Source organism: Culex quinquefasciatus, chromosome 2, assembly GCF_015732765.1.
Source record: "Culex quinquefasciatus strain JHB chromosome 2, VPISU_Cqui_1.0_pri_paternal, whole genome shotgun sequence".
Classification (NCBI taxonomy): domain Eukaryota; kingdom Metazoa; phylum Arthropoda; class Insecta; order Diptera; family Culicidae; genus Culex; species Culex quinquefasciatus.
In genome coordinates, this window is record NC_051862.1 from 51,216,371 (window position 1) to 51,232,619 (window position 16,249).

General features: G+C 41.7%; 1 protein-coding gene and 1 long non-coding RNA gene across 3 annotated transcripts; both read right to left on the reverse strand.

Moving 5' to 3' along the window:
- Positions 1-1,532: 1,532 nt before the first annotated feature.
- Positions 1,533-15,766, reverse strand: LOC6049867. Of its 2 annotated transcripts, XM_038252109.1 has the most exons (6): positions 11,451-15,766; positions 5,365-9,375; positions 3,128-4,525; positions 2,994-3,067; positions 2,869-2,937; positions 1,533-2,808 (listed from the first exon to the last, which is right to left on the reverse strand). In XM_038252109.1, the coding sequence occupies exons 1-3, from the start codon at positions 15,747-15,749 to the stop codon at positions 3,506-3,508; spliced, it is 9,330 nt and encodes a 3,109-aa protein (XP_038108037.1). In that variant the 5' UTR covers positions 15,750-15,766; the 3' UTR covers positions 1,533-2,808; positions 2,869-2,937; positions 2,994-3,067; positions 3,128-3,505. The 2 variants fall into 2 exon arrangements, with proteins under 2 accessions (XP_038108037.1, XP_038108036.1); XM_038252108.1 differs by having other exon boundaries at positions 2,994-4,528; positions 5,368-9,375.
- LOC119766715 lies at positions 10,157-10,581 on the reverse strand. The gene is made up of 2 exons (XR_005277075.1): positions 10,430-10,581; positions 10,157-10,367 (listed from the first exon to the last, which is right to left on the reverse strand). It is a non-coding gene; the product is annotated as an uncharacterized LOC119766715 (long non-coding RNA).
- Positions 15,767-16,249: the final 483 nt, after the last annotated feature.

Here is a 16,249-nt window from a genome sequence, read left to right on the forward strand (position 1 = left end):
AGATCTTTGCCATCCAGATTCACAACCCGACCGAATTTGGTCCAAAATTGCTCTACATCGTCAGTTCTTTCAAACTTGTAATGAATTAAATATGCTACGAAGTATTCTGCGTATGATCGATGAATAAATCGTGGTGGATAAAGTATGAGGTCACAAACTGTCGTTTCTTCAATTGGCATTTCGGATAGTTTTTGTAACATCTTTCGTTCTTGATCCGTCAGAAAGATGTTTAAATCATCTGTCGTGAATAACCATTTGAAGGCAAAAAGGCTGAATTGATGGTAGAAAAGCTGTTTTATGTTCGATTGAACGTTTTGAGCCGTGTTCCGTTCGGGTGCCAGACCCGCTTTTTCTGCACAATATCTGTCAAAAATCTGCAGCACAAAATCTTTGAACAAGTCGTAAATGGTGTATTGATCCATCAAAAACTCTTCAACTCTTTGACGGGGAAGATTTCCAATCATTTTAATTGCTAATGGAGATCCCAAGTAAGCGGAGGGACTAAAGAAGTTATAGACGGACGTAAATCTTTCCAGCTTGTAAACCATTCGACGGAAAATGTGATCTACATCTTCTTCCGTATCTCCCTGTACAGACCAGTTGTGTTTAATCAGCAAAATTTGTTCATCTTCTGTTAATGGTTGCAGATGATACGCTGTAGCGAGAAACTCTCTTTGCAATTCATTCTCCATGTACATTCTCGTACTCACAAATATATTTTGGACAGACATGCCTAAAAGTCTGTTGATTATATCTATAACTATTGATTTGTAACGGGGACAAATTTCATCAAATCCATCCAGAAACACGGTTATTTTATTGGAGACGGTATTTAGGCATGTCCTTAGATATTCCCAATCCCACAAATCGTTGGAAACAGCTTGCTCCATCAAATTCGTAACGAATTCTTCATTTACTTCCTTGTTTAGTTTTGCTTTCAACTGTTTTTCGATAACACCATCGGACAGTTTAATGAATACAACCCAAGTCGAAGTATCCGACTTTTTCAGAAGCTTGACCAACTGAACCCAGGTGGTACTTTTTCCAGTGCCGATTTCACCAGACAAAATTTTGACCTTGTCAACGAATCCGCAAGGTCTATCCCTAAGTATATTTTCTTCTGTGCAACTGGAGCTAATCGAATCAAAATATGGTCTGTTTCCAAAAAAGCTGTAAAATCTTCGAACACTACACAGAAAATTGTAGTTCTCATTAGATCTCTTCAAAATATGAACAGTGTGTAATCCTGAATGAATTTTTTTTATATCAATAAGATTACATTCATTTTCTGCTTCTTGGTTATGTTCAACTTTAAAGCAACTTGTATCAATAACAAATTTTTTGATGCTTCGAAATTGAAAAACGTCACAGAAATAATTTGTTATTGTGAAGGTCCTTGGAATATAAAAGGGACAGCAGCTAGCAATATCTGGCAGTGGAGAGCCAATTTTTAAGAAAACCCCATTAATAAGTTTTTCCAAACGAGTTTCGCCAATTTGCCGCTGGAGAGAGCTCAACTCCGGCATGCTTCCTAGCTCTGTTTCGAAACCCTGAAACATAATTTTCTGTTTAAGAAATATCTCCCTACAATCAACACTCAAATCTGCCAGTGTGATCTCCTCAGTTTCTATTGCAGCTGGAAAATTTTGCTCGTCACATTTTGCTTTGAGTTCAGAAGCCTTACTGGAGATAACAATTATTTTAGTAGATGATTTGGGCACATTTTGTATCCAATCAAACACAGAGCATGCATTACCTTCATCATCGACCAGGATCAGCAGGTCGCTGCGTTTGCTTTCGCTAGACTTTAAAGCGTTCTCAAACTTGGTTTTAGTGGTAGGGTTATTCAGTCTACTAAACAATAGGTACGTAAACAATTTATCTTTAACCACTTGATATGACTGCACTATTCGAAGAAAATAAGTATTTTTGAATTCCAACAATACAATTCGGCCATCTGATAAATAACTTATTAAACGGTTCAATCGTTCATGTTCAATGCTCACATGGGAGTAGTTTTGCATGTTATCGATAAATTCGTGGTAATATGCATTTGTAATACATTTGTAATCTTCGTTTATCATTTTGAGGAATGAATGAATCCATGTTTTGTATATGGTAGTACCCCTTGATTCTTTTTTACAAACAAATTCAACTAACTTTGCCCTAAGTCTGTTAAACACATGTTCTGCATCTTCTTGAAGGATTTCAACATTTTCGTCAACCAAATCTTCAATTTCTCGATGAATTTTTTGTTCAAGGCCTTCTGCATTGGGAAAATTAACGGAAAGTATAAACTGCTTACAAAACGAGTTGATCGATTTAAAATCACTTAAATCTCCTATCACACTGCTGTCATTCTTCAATCGGTAATGTTGCCCTAAAGTTCCAAACAGTTTAGTAAATAAATTACGTCCCTTTAACGGATTTAACATTCCTGAGATGTTATTACTGATCGTTTTATTCGTTAGCAGTACACAGCACTTGTTAAGCCCACTAAACGATTCAACGTACTTGTACAACGAAAAAGCTCCCTCATCTCGCCCCGTTTTCGTCCCAGGCAGCAGCATACCTTTCGTTATGTTGGACTTTGCTGACTCATACTTGACCTGGACAAAGAGCTCTTCGTCCTCTACTTTGATCCAAATATCGTCGAATTTTCCAGCATCCGTACGTTCCATCCTTAGTTCAAACTGGTTCTGTGGATACTTGTTGTAAACACGCAACATTGCAAACATTGTAACCAAAATTTGGTACTCATTTCCCGGTAGGCCACAGTGAATGCCGGATGAAGTGTTGGTGGATTTTCTATGCAAATAAAAAGGATTCGTTTATTAAGAGATAAGCTTATAAATAAATCATACTCACTCTTTTGTGGAATGTGAAGGCCCTGCCTCTTTAAAGTCCTTTTTGGAAATTGCATACTCATTTTGTTTTCTGAAATTTCGGGTCTCATTAACTAGCATGAAACAAGATTGTGTCATAACTCTTACCTTTTCTTTCTACTTGGACCTGATTCATGAGCATTCATGATTGCTGATTATCTTGTGACCTTTCGCGCCAATTTCTGTTGTTTACGTATTGATGTAATGTCAATCCCATTTTTTCATCACAGCGGCCCACTCACAGCTACAGAGTTGCAATCAAAATCACGTTTTCTCTATAGCACAACCACTTTGAACTTTACTTTGAAGAAATAAATGGTACGTAAAATTGCACCAAATCAGTTAAACATCCAACAAGAACTACTAACTTTGACTGCCTAACTTTGTTTATACGCAAGTGTCACTTTGATGCTCTCGCTCTCTCGAATTCAACCGGTTTAAGCCAAGTTGCTCAATTCTCTTAGTTGCGCAGCTCTCGAAAACTCTCGCTCTCTCGATCCATTCATGCTCCGGGTTGTTCTTTCAGAGTAATGAGTTTTATAGTAGTTGCTTAACTATATGATATTTATTGATTACGGTAATTTTACAATTTTGTTTTATTTTGTAAGGATTGGAATATGTTAACACTTTCTCAAAAATTCAAATCCGTTTGCAATCTGGTCCAAAATATCTTCCTTCAAAGCTTCAATTTTCTCCTCAAAGATCATCTTCACGTGAGCAGAAATCTTTTCCCCACTCAAATATTGCTTCAAATCTTCTCTCATTTCATCCAACTGTTTCTTAGCCCAATCGAACTCAACCTCACCATTTCTCTTCAAAATGTCGTCAATTCTACTCAACTGCTTCCCATATTCGGCAAGCTCAAATTCACTGCAAGAAACCTTCCTTTCAGCATCGCAACCTCGTAATTTAAGATCCCCCACAACGTGCACACCTACCCTCACCAAAAGCAACCACCCATCCAGAAAGCTAAACCATTTCGGCGTTTCGTACGGCGTGTAGATAAAGGCAAAGTCCTGCCCCTCACAACCGATCGCTGGCCGGCCGTACCAGTGAAACGGAGCACAGCCGTCCATCGGAACCACCGAGTGTGGAGCACGTGGACCGGTTGGCTCTTTGGGAAATACCTCGACCTTGGCCGTAGACTGGTAGCACGTGTAGCTCGAGATGTCCGAGTTCGTTGGGACACAATTTTGAAAGGAGAATGTTTTGAGACTGTGCGGTTGACGTTGTCCTGAATGCGTGAAAGCTACGGAATGAATGTTATCAGATGTTTGTCGCTTGTTGGAATCGTTGAAGGTCCATAGTGAGGACAGAAATGACAACATTCTGTTTGAGAAACCAGCTCTAGAACATCCAGAAGTTGCATTTTCATCACTTCGCTTCGATCGTACCTTAGGATTCGCCGCTCCCAGGTCATTAAACATCTTTTGATACTCACTGTATTCCTTGACCATATAGCTAATCGAGAGCACGTTACCAGCAAGCTGTCTGGCAGGAGAAACAAACTCCGCGATCTGAACAAGCGTAACACCCGGCGGTCCTCGCACGTAGTGTCCCAGCGGTTCGCGATGCTTCATGATCTCTTTGGCGGATTGTTTGGCCTGCTTGAACACCCACAGAGCTTTGTCGTCCAGAACTGCACAGAAAAAAATATGTAAATTTACACAGCATGTAATTACTGTTTCTTATGTAAACTCACTCAATGTAATGTTGAAATATGATGTAAAGAGTAAAAAGTCATGGAAATTACTCCAATGTAAATCTAAATCTAATGTAAATTATGAATTTAATGGAAACGTTGAGCATGGAAACTCAAATCTGATGAATTTCTACCCGTGTTTGGCTTCCTGTAAATTCGTATTTAATGTAAATCATATATCCAATGTATTTCTACCAAACGTTGACTTCAAAACTACCCGAACTAAAAATAGTAATCTTTGGTTCTCTTTCTATCGCTCTCATACTTCGCTGGCCCACTGCCTGAGCCTCGCCCTGAACAAGTTGATGCTTTAGCCGCTCGTTTATAAAATGCGAAGATGGCTCAGTCAGCAACGGGTAGCAGCAGTAACACCGAACATCCTACCCGTCGTCTGTTCGATTCCAGTCCAGCGTTATTCCACTTGGCCGTCGACGAGAAAGCGTCCCCTACCTGTGAAACAACTTTTTAAAATCATTTTTTCCTTTTGCTGCCCGTTTCACTCATTTTAAAATAGAACATAGACCACGCCCTTTTCCTACTGCAATCCAAGTCGAGCTTCTCATTCCCATTGGCCAATCAGAATTAGTTGATTTGAACTAATGTAAATTCAAAACTAATGTAAATTCCAAAACTAATGTAAATTTTCAAAAGTAATGTAAATTTCCAATGAATATAATGTAAATTTCCAATGAACCTAATGTAAATATACATCATTTATCATGATACCTTTTGGTACATGATAAATAATGTAAATTTACAGAAATATTTTTTTCTGTGTGCCTTGTGAAAGTGCTCATAGATTTCCGGCATTCGGCGGAACGCTGGCTGCGGTCTTGTTGGAGGTGCCAGCTCGAAGAATTGCTTGCGTGGTCCGTGCTTCATGGTAGCTGAAGTTCCCATCAGAATGGTGCTTCCCCCTTCCATCAATGCGACGATCGTTCGGGCATTCCACTGCCACTTCATCGGGTTGAAGGTCATGTTGTTCGCGAACGATCCCGCAAGGTAACCGAATCCAATCGATCCACCAATCACAAATGCCATGTAACCGTACTGAGCCTTTCCGGTGTAGCTTGTCAGCGTTCGAGCTATGCCGACCGACCCCGATGGAATATTGACGGCTACAGAGATTCCGGATAGCATACCACTGTAAAGCGCCGGACTTGTAAAATCCCACTGGGCTGGATTCCAGTCATTGGCCGCACCGGCCATTCCCAGATACGCTCCAGCCAGGGCAACCGAAGCCGTGGCAAACGAAGCAAAAGTAGCGCCTCCTAGCGCTGAAAAATACCCGAAAGATGCAACGCCACCGATCGGTAGGACCGCTCCTGCAACAGCCCCCGAAAACATTCCCAAGTAGGTATGTCCCGACTTCCAGTTCCATGCAAGCGGATTCCAGCTTTGGTTGACCGAAGCCGCACCCAAGTACGATCCAACGATCGCGAACACAATACAAGCTATCATCAGAGCAAACTCCCCGTCCGGATCGACCATCATAACCGGAGAATTGCCTGCGTACTTGTACGGACTTGGGTACTGGTCCTGAGGATCCGTCTGGTAGAACCTGCCCAGCTCCGGGTCGTACAACCTCGCGTGGTAGTTGTACAGACCAGTTTCCTCGTCAAACTCCTGTCGCGTGTATTGGTAGGCCACGTGACCATCCGGGTCCGTGTTGTAGAAACGCAGTCGTTGACCATATGGGAGGTAATCGTACGCAGCGACCACCTCACCGTTCTTCACTACCAACCGGGTAGATCCTTCATGATCGGAGATCACGCTGTAGTATGCATCGTTTCGAATGAACCCAACTAGACCAAGCGGACCGTAGACGTAAGAGGTCAACGTGAACATGGGTTTAGCGTTGCGGGTTAAGTGAACGACCTTGATATCCACCAGGCAACGACCTTTATCGTCTCTGATGTAATACGTCTCGGTACGCTTCCCCGAAGCAGTTACAACCTTCTTTACGTTTCTCTCGCCCCTGATGTCATAGCCAAGCTGAACAGTGGTCCCATCTTTCAATGTGATCCTGGACGCACGATCAACCAGGTGATCGTACTCTATAGAGATTATATTTTTATGATCAGCTTGAATTATGTTGCCAACCGAGTTATATCGTATATTCATCGCGTTACTGGTATCCTGCTTTACACTCTCGATCTTGTTCGTAAATGGTTGATACTGCAGCTCAAATCGTTGATATCCAGTGTAAAACTTCTTATGATTACCGTTGGGATCAATATCAAACGACTGGACGTCACCGGGCGAAGGATTGGCGATTGATCCAACCGTTGATATTTGAATACGTGTTGAGGGATCTTCCTCGTTCGTGAAATACCTTGCAACAGTCATTTCACCGTGACTTCCATAATCGTAGGCGTGACCGTACTTACGAGGGTATCCTTTCTTCAACAAAAGTGCGGAGATCTTTTTCAACAACCGACCTTTTAAACATTCACTTCTAGGGTCTTCTGTGTGTAATGTTCTGATCGCTTTGAAATTGTCGTCAATGTATCCCAACTCCTTCAACTTTTTGAAACACTCGGTAGCTTTCAAAAGTCTTGAGTCACTTTCTACCAGATCATCTGTAGTAATTCTTAGCAGTTTCTGGTTACCTTTGCCATGCCACTTTGCTTCGAAGGTCGTTCGAAGAATGGATCCGTCACCTTCGTTATCTCTGTTATACCCGCTTCCCTTAGCATAGTCCAACGTTTCCGTTAGATAGCTGCTATCGATTTTAATCATGTTTCCTGCTGGATCATACTCGTAAACTTGCTCAAACTTGTCTTTTTCAGTTCTAGGTAAATACACAACCTTCTGAACCTTACCACGTGGCGTATGCTCAATCTTCGCAAAATGCATCGGATCGGTCGGCGTTCCAATGGCAACGACCTGCCCCTTCAAATTATGCGTGTAGCTGATAACCAGCTTCGTCCCTTTGTACTGAACTGGATAGCCAACCTCATTGACGTTACCTCTCTCGTAGCCGAACACGACATCCAGCGTTTGGTTTGTCTCAGTTGGATGCAGGTACGACCTACCCAGCACTTCTCCTTCGCCGCCGTAGAAGACAGTCTCCGTTGTCTTCCCGTTGGGATCAACCTTCAGGGTAGTTTGCTTGCGTCCGCGAAGATACGACCTCGGCTCGGTCTCACCGTAGTCAAACTGGATGTAGTTCTGTGATGTAATAGGGTAGTCGTCCTTGTTCGAGTTCTGCCTCAACTCTTGCGTGGGTCTGTACGTGTCTAAAATTCCGAACTCAAAGACCTCACCGGATGTCGTATACTTGTAGTAGAACACTCTGTCTACCGTGCTTTTGATGTCGTAATGCACCAAGAACCTCAACTGTTTCCGCTCGTTGTACAAGAACTCGTACTTGCCCGCGTCAGGTGTTTCTTTGCTAGTAATCTGCAAATCTGCGTTATACTTCTTGAGAACGCGCCACTTGGATCGAGTCGATTCATGTTTTCGCAGAAATGTTTGAAGATCTTCAGTTGCTTGCAACGTCCTTGCATGCTGATGAAAATTTGGTGGCAGAACCTCCTCAAGATTCCCAGCTTCATCGTAACCGTAAGTCGTCAGGATGTGATCATATCCGGGAACGGCAACGTACTCCGCGACCTTGAGATCGCGGTTGTCCATCACGATTGTATTGATTGCACCGTTCGGAAGGTGCTTCACCTCGTACCGGAAGCCGTTCGAGGGTGGGAAAAGGAGTTGTAGAAAGTTGCTGTTAGAGGATTTGCTGTAGGATATCGCTCGTTTTGAGTTGATATTGTTTTCTTTGCCGGGGAATCCCACTTTGGTGCGAATCTCCAAGGGACACTTCAAGTACTGGGTCGTAGTGAAGGGATACTGCTGGTATTCAGAGGCAGAGCTTGTAACAAGTGATCCAGATACTACTCCGTTTGAATCTATAATGAAATTGGATCGATAGTGCAGAACCTGGTTACTCGTCGAGTCGATCCCAACACGAGTCCATACGGACTCAACAGTCTCGCGACCCAAATAATCATACGAAAAACCACGAATTAATAGATTGTTACTGTCTTCAACGCTAATCTGCTGTAACGGATGTCCTTTTGTGTCACTATACTCCACAAGAAGATCAAAATCTTTCATAACTATTAGGTCTCGTAGTTCAACGTCATTGCTGCCCTCGATGCTCAGCTGTTTTGATCCAGTCCACTGCAGTTTATGATCTTTGATTAAATTTCCATTGATCCAAACAGAGTAGAATTTTGAGTATCGCAAGATAACTGCTTCGCCTTGTATTTCTTGAATAACTACGGGAGCATCTCCTACTCCAAATGTTATTTTCAAACTTTTATGGTTATTATTTTGAAACATGAATCGAATACCTGCACTGCTACAGTCCGTCAATAGCTTCTTCAGCTTTATCTTACTGGGATTGTTGAATACAACTCGCTTTGATGAAAATTTCAAACCATTATCAATCTCCCAAATTTGTCGCAAAGTATATGGAGACATTGCTTCCAAGAATCCCATTGACGGATAGATTTGTACCATTGATTGGACCTGTAGTTTATCAATCCCAAACAGTTTGGAATACGTCAACAACTTTACAACGTTTCCATTTTCATCAATCTCTCCAATCTTGCGTCCCAGATAATCGTACAAAACTTGAGCTGCTCGGCCATTGTTTCTTAGAAATCCAACTGGTTTGGCGCTGGTCTCATCGTATACGGTAGCTTCGAAATTGAAGTCCAGTGGAGAGAACCGTACGTGATCAATATCCAAAAATTCAAAGTTCGTTGACGAGAAGGTGACCTTTACCATAGACTAAATATATATAGATACGCCACTCCCCTGTTGGGGCTGGCGACACTACCGCCACGCCAAAATTACACCTGGTGGCAATTCACAGGTACTAATTCTTTATGCTGCCCTTAGGGAATGTTGAAGAAAAGTTGTTTTCCCCAGTTTCAGTTCAATTGGTTCGGTTGCATCGTAGCAACATTTGTTTTGCAATCGTTGTTTATTTTCTGTCAACAACAGCACTGCTCCAAACATTTGGATATTTTGAGTCATCTTAGAAAAACCCGGTCCGTGCGGCTATGACCACCCCAAATCCCATGTACGAAACCGATTCTTTCGGTGGTTCACATCGTGAGACATGAAGACATGTCAGCAAGTGAGTAAAATGAATTCCAACAAATTAATGGTCATGCAAAAGTTCATTTGACATCCATCCCGCCACAGCAAACGGAACCTGCGGTTCAACCGTAGCCAGCCGAAAAAAATCTCCTGCTGCCACTGATGCCAGCCCAAGTCTCGGATACGTTAGTTCTGCGAAGCGCAGGTACAGTCCACCATAAGTTAGCGGCCATAAACTTGCCGGCGCAGCCTTCTCCGTGTGAACATTATTGCATCAAAGGCTTCACCAGTGCCTGGTTCCTCAAGGACCAAGTCGTGTTCTACTGCGCGAACCAACTGCCGTTCAAGAATAGCCAACTAATGCCAAGAGGAACACACGGCCAATCTAGAATTCATGATGTATACCGCAAAGAACCAAAGTACCAGCTCAATCAAGTCAAACAATGCCAGGATATTCGATGCAGCGTTTTTTATTATGTTAATCGTTTGATAGTAAACTGTCGCCTTATCAAAAAAATTCTTAATAAATTCCGATTCAACGATGTACAGAAAAAAAAGTTTCTGCATTTCCCTCAGTCAATCCAAAACACATACGGTGGAATCATCGTTGGATACTTTTTGATGCTAGCCAGGTTCAGGACCCGTATTTTGACGAAAGTTTTTATCTGGAAAAACAAAATATTTGTCTCCTTACAAGATTAGCATTACGGTGTCCTTTATGAATCACCCTCAACCTGTAAACATCTCCTCGTAGAGCAGATTGTAGCTCAGTTCGGTCACCGACGGTGCAACTACACGGAACGTTTCCACCACTCCAGTGGAAACCACTATGAGAGCGGCGTAAACAAGCAGCGATTTCGCCTGAGTGGTCAGTCTCCGCGATCGGCCAGCTCCTCCTCATTCTGTTCTGATCGAACACGTCATTGCTGCTTCCACAGACAACAGACGTTTTGGCTCGATCACCACCTTGTGTAAAAGCTTGCAACGGTTTTATTAAGAACGGCAAGCCGCTTGTGGCGCTGCCGTCGCAGAGGAGATTTGGCGTTGCTCTCAAGTGTAAACAACAACATTGAAAAGCACGTGGTTGGGCGCATTTTCATTCTCATCAAAATTGTCATGCCTCTTTTACGTTAAGAAAATTGATGTGTAGACTAATAATAGTTTTGAAATGTCGAAGGTAATTATTTTGATAATCGCTTCAGATAACTTTAAGTTAAATTCAGAGCAAAAAAGTCAATTTATAAAAAAAAACTTAGCATCATAAAAATCATGTTGGTGAGAATCAGAATGCGGCTCCTGCAAAAGCTGCGGTGCACTGCAGTCTACATTCAGGCTTATTCTTGCAAGTGGCAATAGACTACAAGATGGCGTTAGTTTATCATCCGCCATGTTTTTACACACGATATTCAAATTATTTTGTTCTAGCTGCTACGTCTGTTGTCTGTGCTGCTTCCGTAGCCACTTGCGCTGCTGGCGGACGCCTAGATGCCAAGCATATTCGTCTAATCTCGGGAATGAACAATAATTGAACGGCCAAATTGTCCACGCGCGCGGTGAAATCTAACTTTTGACAGTATGACAACAACATCAAACTTTAAGCGGGCAGTTGCACAGAGTGCTTTGATTTGTTTATCAATTTAGTACCTGTAAATTGACGATGGCGGCGCGCAGAGCGCTAAAGGGATGTCGCCAACTGGGTATATGGATCAACTTTCAAGTGGGACATCTACTTGATTAATAATCTATGCCTTTACAGATTGTGATCCTTGCGGAGTTGCTTCTTGATTTATGAGAGCCTCAACGTAGAACCACTCATTGATTTGATCCTTGATCACACCTTTGAAAGATCTTTGATGAACCCTTACGGTCAGAGTATCTGTCTCTGATCCAACAGCAAGACCATTATCAACTCTGATCCAAGAGCTTACTACAAACGGTTGTTTTAAGTTGGGAACAACATACGATCCTTGAAGTGTATCGGAAGACTTCAACTTGTAATAGCTGTTTCCTGTACCTGCAAAGTTGCCTCGAATTACTTTTGATTCATTGATATTCCAATGATGTCTTTCCAGATTTTCATACTTTTCAAATCCGACAAAGTCAACTTGTTGTGAATCTAATTTATATGGATAAAAATCCACAATGGGATTGATTCCAAACTTATCGAACAAAACGCAACATTCGTTCAACCTCGGAGCTTTATCCCGCTTCTCCTGTTCACCTTTATAATTTTCTGCCACGATTTTGTTCTCGGCATCAAACACCCTCACAGATCGTGTTTGATCAACAAAGTTTGTAGTTTGTTCAAAGTAGCCGTAATCTACACCGGGATACATCTTGACGACTTTGAAGGCTACACTGCTCCCGAGAATAACCGCAGAGTTGGTGTCAAATTCGTACTTGTTTTTGCTAGGTCCTTGCTGTTCAGCAACAATCACACTTGTTTTAAAGTGACTATGCTGATCCAGTGCTCGCAATGGAATGATTACCGTTTCGTTCTTGGAGTTATCGACTTGTCGAGTGATCAACAGTCTACCAGTGGACTGTTTCAGCACGGATCCTTGAATGTCTAGCGCATTACCTAGTTCTGAACCAGTATTCCTTAGTGTCAGTACCTTGTACTTGTCCCCCTTCTTATAGGCTAAGTAAAAGGGGAGTTTGAAGAGCACGTGGTCTAATCTTGTGGTGTCTAAATTTTTGGTAAATTTTGGACCTTTGAGCTTGATATTTGCATTCTTACCTTCTTTGGTTAGGTGAATTGCCTTGGTGATCTTCAAGTTGATCTTTTCCAACGTTATATCTGACTTATCAACGTCTTTCAGCTGGATTTGCCTTCCATCGAATGATATCTTCTTTGTCCCGTAGACCACTTCATCTCCAGCTCTGAACAACTGAAATTGTTCGAAATCTATCGGAAGCTTTAAATATCCAAGAACATAAGGATTGTATTCCTTTTTATCTGTGACATACGCGTCTTGCTTGTCGATCGAAAGCTCCCATTTGTTTTTATTATTAATGAATTTGAATCCATAGTGATGCTCTGTATTGTCATATCCCTGGAGATTAACTTTTAAATTTAGTGTCCAAGAATTTAAGTCTAGTCCTATCAACTTATGTTCTTTTGATTGATCCTCAACCAGCGTATAGGCATCTTGCAGTATGAAAGTGTGTAAAAAAGTTTCAAATTTACCATTGTTTAAAGAAAGTTCTCTGACTGTCAGAAAATTGTTGACCATAGCGATTCCTCCTCGAATCAAGGAATCCAATAGATCATCTTTGTACTTTTGCAAAGATTCTTTCGTTTCTCTTGGATAGGATAAGATGTTGAACTTTTCTACTAAAGAAATTGTTTTGGCTGTAAAGTCTCCAGATTTTAGTGTCCTTTCCGAAAATTTATTTTCTTTCGCAGAAAAACGATGCATAAATATGCCGGAATCACTAAAGTATACAATTCCTCTACTAATGAAAGTAATTCCCAAATGATCCTTAGCCTTCAATTCTTGATCGACTCGCTTGAAATCTGTCAAACTTGAATTCAGCTCAAAAACTGAAAGTTTAAATTTCTGATCCTTGCCCTTATGAACCAACATCCAATATCCATCATAGGCAACAAAATCTACCAACTTGTGATAAGATTGTTCCTTATGCTGCTTCCAAGATTCGTTGTGCTTTACGTGAGGGACAACCGCGGTTGTGCTCTCACTCCTGGCGATCACCACAAAGTACTGCGATTGCGTTAGCACGTTTAAACTTTTAATATTTTCCTTTAAATTGATGGGATCAACTAGAACATTTCTTGCAAGATCATCGGAAGCGTTTATATCTAGAGCTTGAATGTTTATGGTTTTATTATGATTTATGTTAGCTACCAACGTGTAAGTAGGACCTGAGTATACAAACGATCCATCTAAAAATCTTTTCTCTACTTGTTTGGATTTTATAGATATTTCTTTATAATTGTAAGCATGTGTTTCTCCCGATGGCAACACAATATTTGTAATCTTAAAATTTTCATATTCCAGCTTTAAAATTGCCTTACCATTATCGACTATTTCCTTAAGTGTTTGATCCTGATTGTACTTGATTGTTATATTATGAATGTATTTAGCTGTTTCTACGTTAAATCCTGAAAGCTGGAAACTATCTTCAAAATTTGTACTTAAATCATCATTCTCACTTTTAACTACACCAGAAACACCTTTCCTAAACTTGAATTCAACCTTGACATCTTCACTAGTATCTTCAATCTGCTTCAGAACGATTGCCTTAGTGTAACTGACCAACCCCGTCACCACTACCATATCGCTTTCATAGCTATACCGGACCTCAGATCCTCCCTTATTCATCGAAGTTTTGCTCAAATACCACTCCAGCGGTCGTCGCACCACTGAATCCCTATCGCTTCCCTTACCATTCCAGTTGGGCCACCCCAGCGTCCAACGCACGGCCCGCTCATCCTCTCCATACGTGCACGTCACATCCCTCAGCTTGATCTCCCACTGTCCAGCATCCCCCCGATCCTTGTGATAAACCACCTCAGTCCCATTGAACGCAAAATGCTCTCGCCGATCCCCCGACCTCACCCACTCCAACCGGACCTTCGTCTTATCGCTGACCAAAAAGTACTCAAAGTCCTCCTCGAAAACCCCGTCCTTACGATCCACGTAGATAAAGTCCACTGATCTGGTCCAATGCCCCACTCCCAGCACTCCAACTGCTTCAGGATCGACGTCCGGTTGATCGTAGTAGAACGAGTGCCGTATCGGAACGCCAAACTTGGCTCGTAGATCGATGATCGGTAGCTGGAAGTTCAGCCGACCCGTGGTCCGATCAACTCCGGTTGCGATCGAAGAGGTGTCCAGGGTTTCACCGAGCCAGAGTGATCGCTTGGTGATTGGTTGTTGAAGGACTCTCTGCTGGATCGAACGATCCAGTGTTACCATAGACGCGTAATTAGGAGGTTTGATCTCCTGCTGTTTCGGTACAACTCTAGCAGGTACCTTCTCAATGGCAACGACTACGGAATCAATCACAGTTCCGTTGTTCACCAGCAAAGTAAGTTGGTCGCGTTTGAGGGTTGCCCCCAGTACGGCCCCATGCTTCATGTCTAGCGGTATCGAGGACTCGAATGGTTCTTCGGATGCACAGTTCTCGCTCACTGCATAAGCTGCGATACCGTTTGGTCCCGTGAAGATCAGGAATGCTTTACCGTTGTCTTTGACGACCTGCACTGCGTTCCAATGTGCATCGGTCCAACCTTTCTCGGTGGAGAAGTTTTGGTCCAAACATAGCAAGTCTAAGACATCACTACTAGACTTGTAAACGTATAGTCCAAGATTACTTGCAAATAAGTAAAATTTACTTACAGTGATCTGTACAACAAACACTTTTTTCGGCGATTCTGGTATCATATCTCTAAACTTTTTAGCAATCACTTCCTCCTTTATTTTGTCACTCTTAAGTTGTAGTCCCACAAAACCCTTCTTCTTACGAATTGCAAAAAAGTCGTACTGAGAGTCGTTGAACTCAGCGAATACCTCCCCAGTTCCCGTATAGTCAACGATCTTAATCGATCGTAAATCCTTATCAATGCACTCAACCATAACGTTTTCTTCTTCTAATGATACAACAAGCATGGATCCTACAGAACTTTTCGATTGAACATATTTCATCTCGTTTAAATCGTTCTCATCGAAATCGCCAATCAAAGAATCACCTTTCAGAATCTTAATGTTCGTTACACCACTTTCTTCAATTTTGTAAAGCGAAATTCCTTCCTTTTCTCGCACCACCAACACGGTCTGCTTGTTTCCCGACTCATACGCGGTCCATGGGAAATATTTGCCAACATCCGGTGACTTGAGCACGTTATTAAAAGTTTTAGTTTTCATATACTGTCCACCACTCTCCTTGAAGCACACCAAATCGTTGCCCAATCGAGTGAAAACTCGATCGCCAACTTTCACAGAACTTCTTTCCCTGGAATCACTCATTTTCACAGGTATAAGGGAGGTGTTCTCCCTGAAAACAAGTCTGGATTTCTCCATAGCTCTGCTGGATTCTAACCTCGATCACTGCACGTTGGAATCCGGAGTCGCGATGGCCTCCTTTTATACGGTCAAAAAACAAACACCGTTCGATGAAAGATATGTACCTGATCAAATACATATGTTTGAACAGCTAGGAAATCAGTGTAAGATAAGTGTGCAATGCAAGATTGTTGCAATCTAGATATCTAGAGTTTTACTTTGAAAGGTCTTATAAACATAGGGATTTACATACATTATAGGAAATTAAAAAAACTCTAGATATGTTAAACGGGATTTTTTCGATCTTGAAGTTAGGTTTAGCTTCGTCCAGAACGTTTCCCTGGGTGATGAATGAAAATTCAAAAATCTGTATCTTTTGGAGGATTTTTTTGATCGATTTAGTGTCTTCGGCAAAGTGGTAGGTATGGATAAGGATTATTAATTATAGGTACAAGGTAGAAAAATTTTGGTGATTTTTTATTTCTATGTCACTAAGGCTGGTACAAATATTTTTAAAA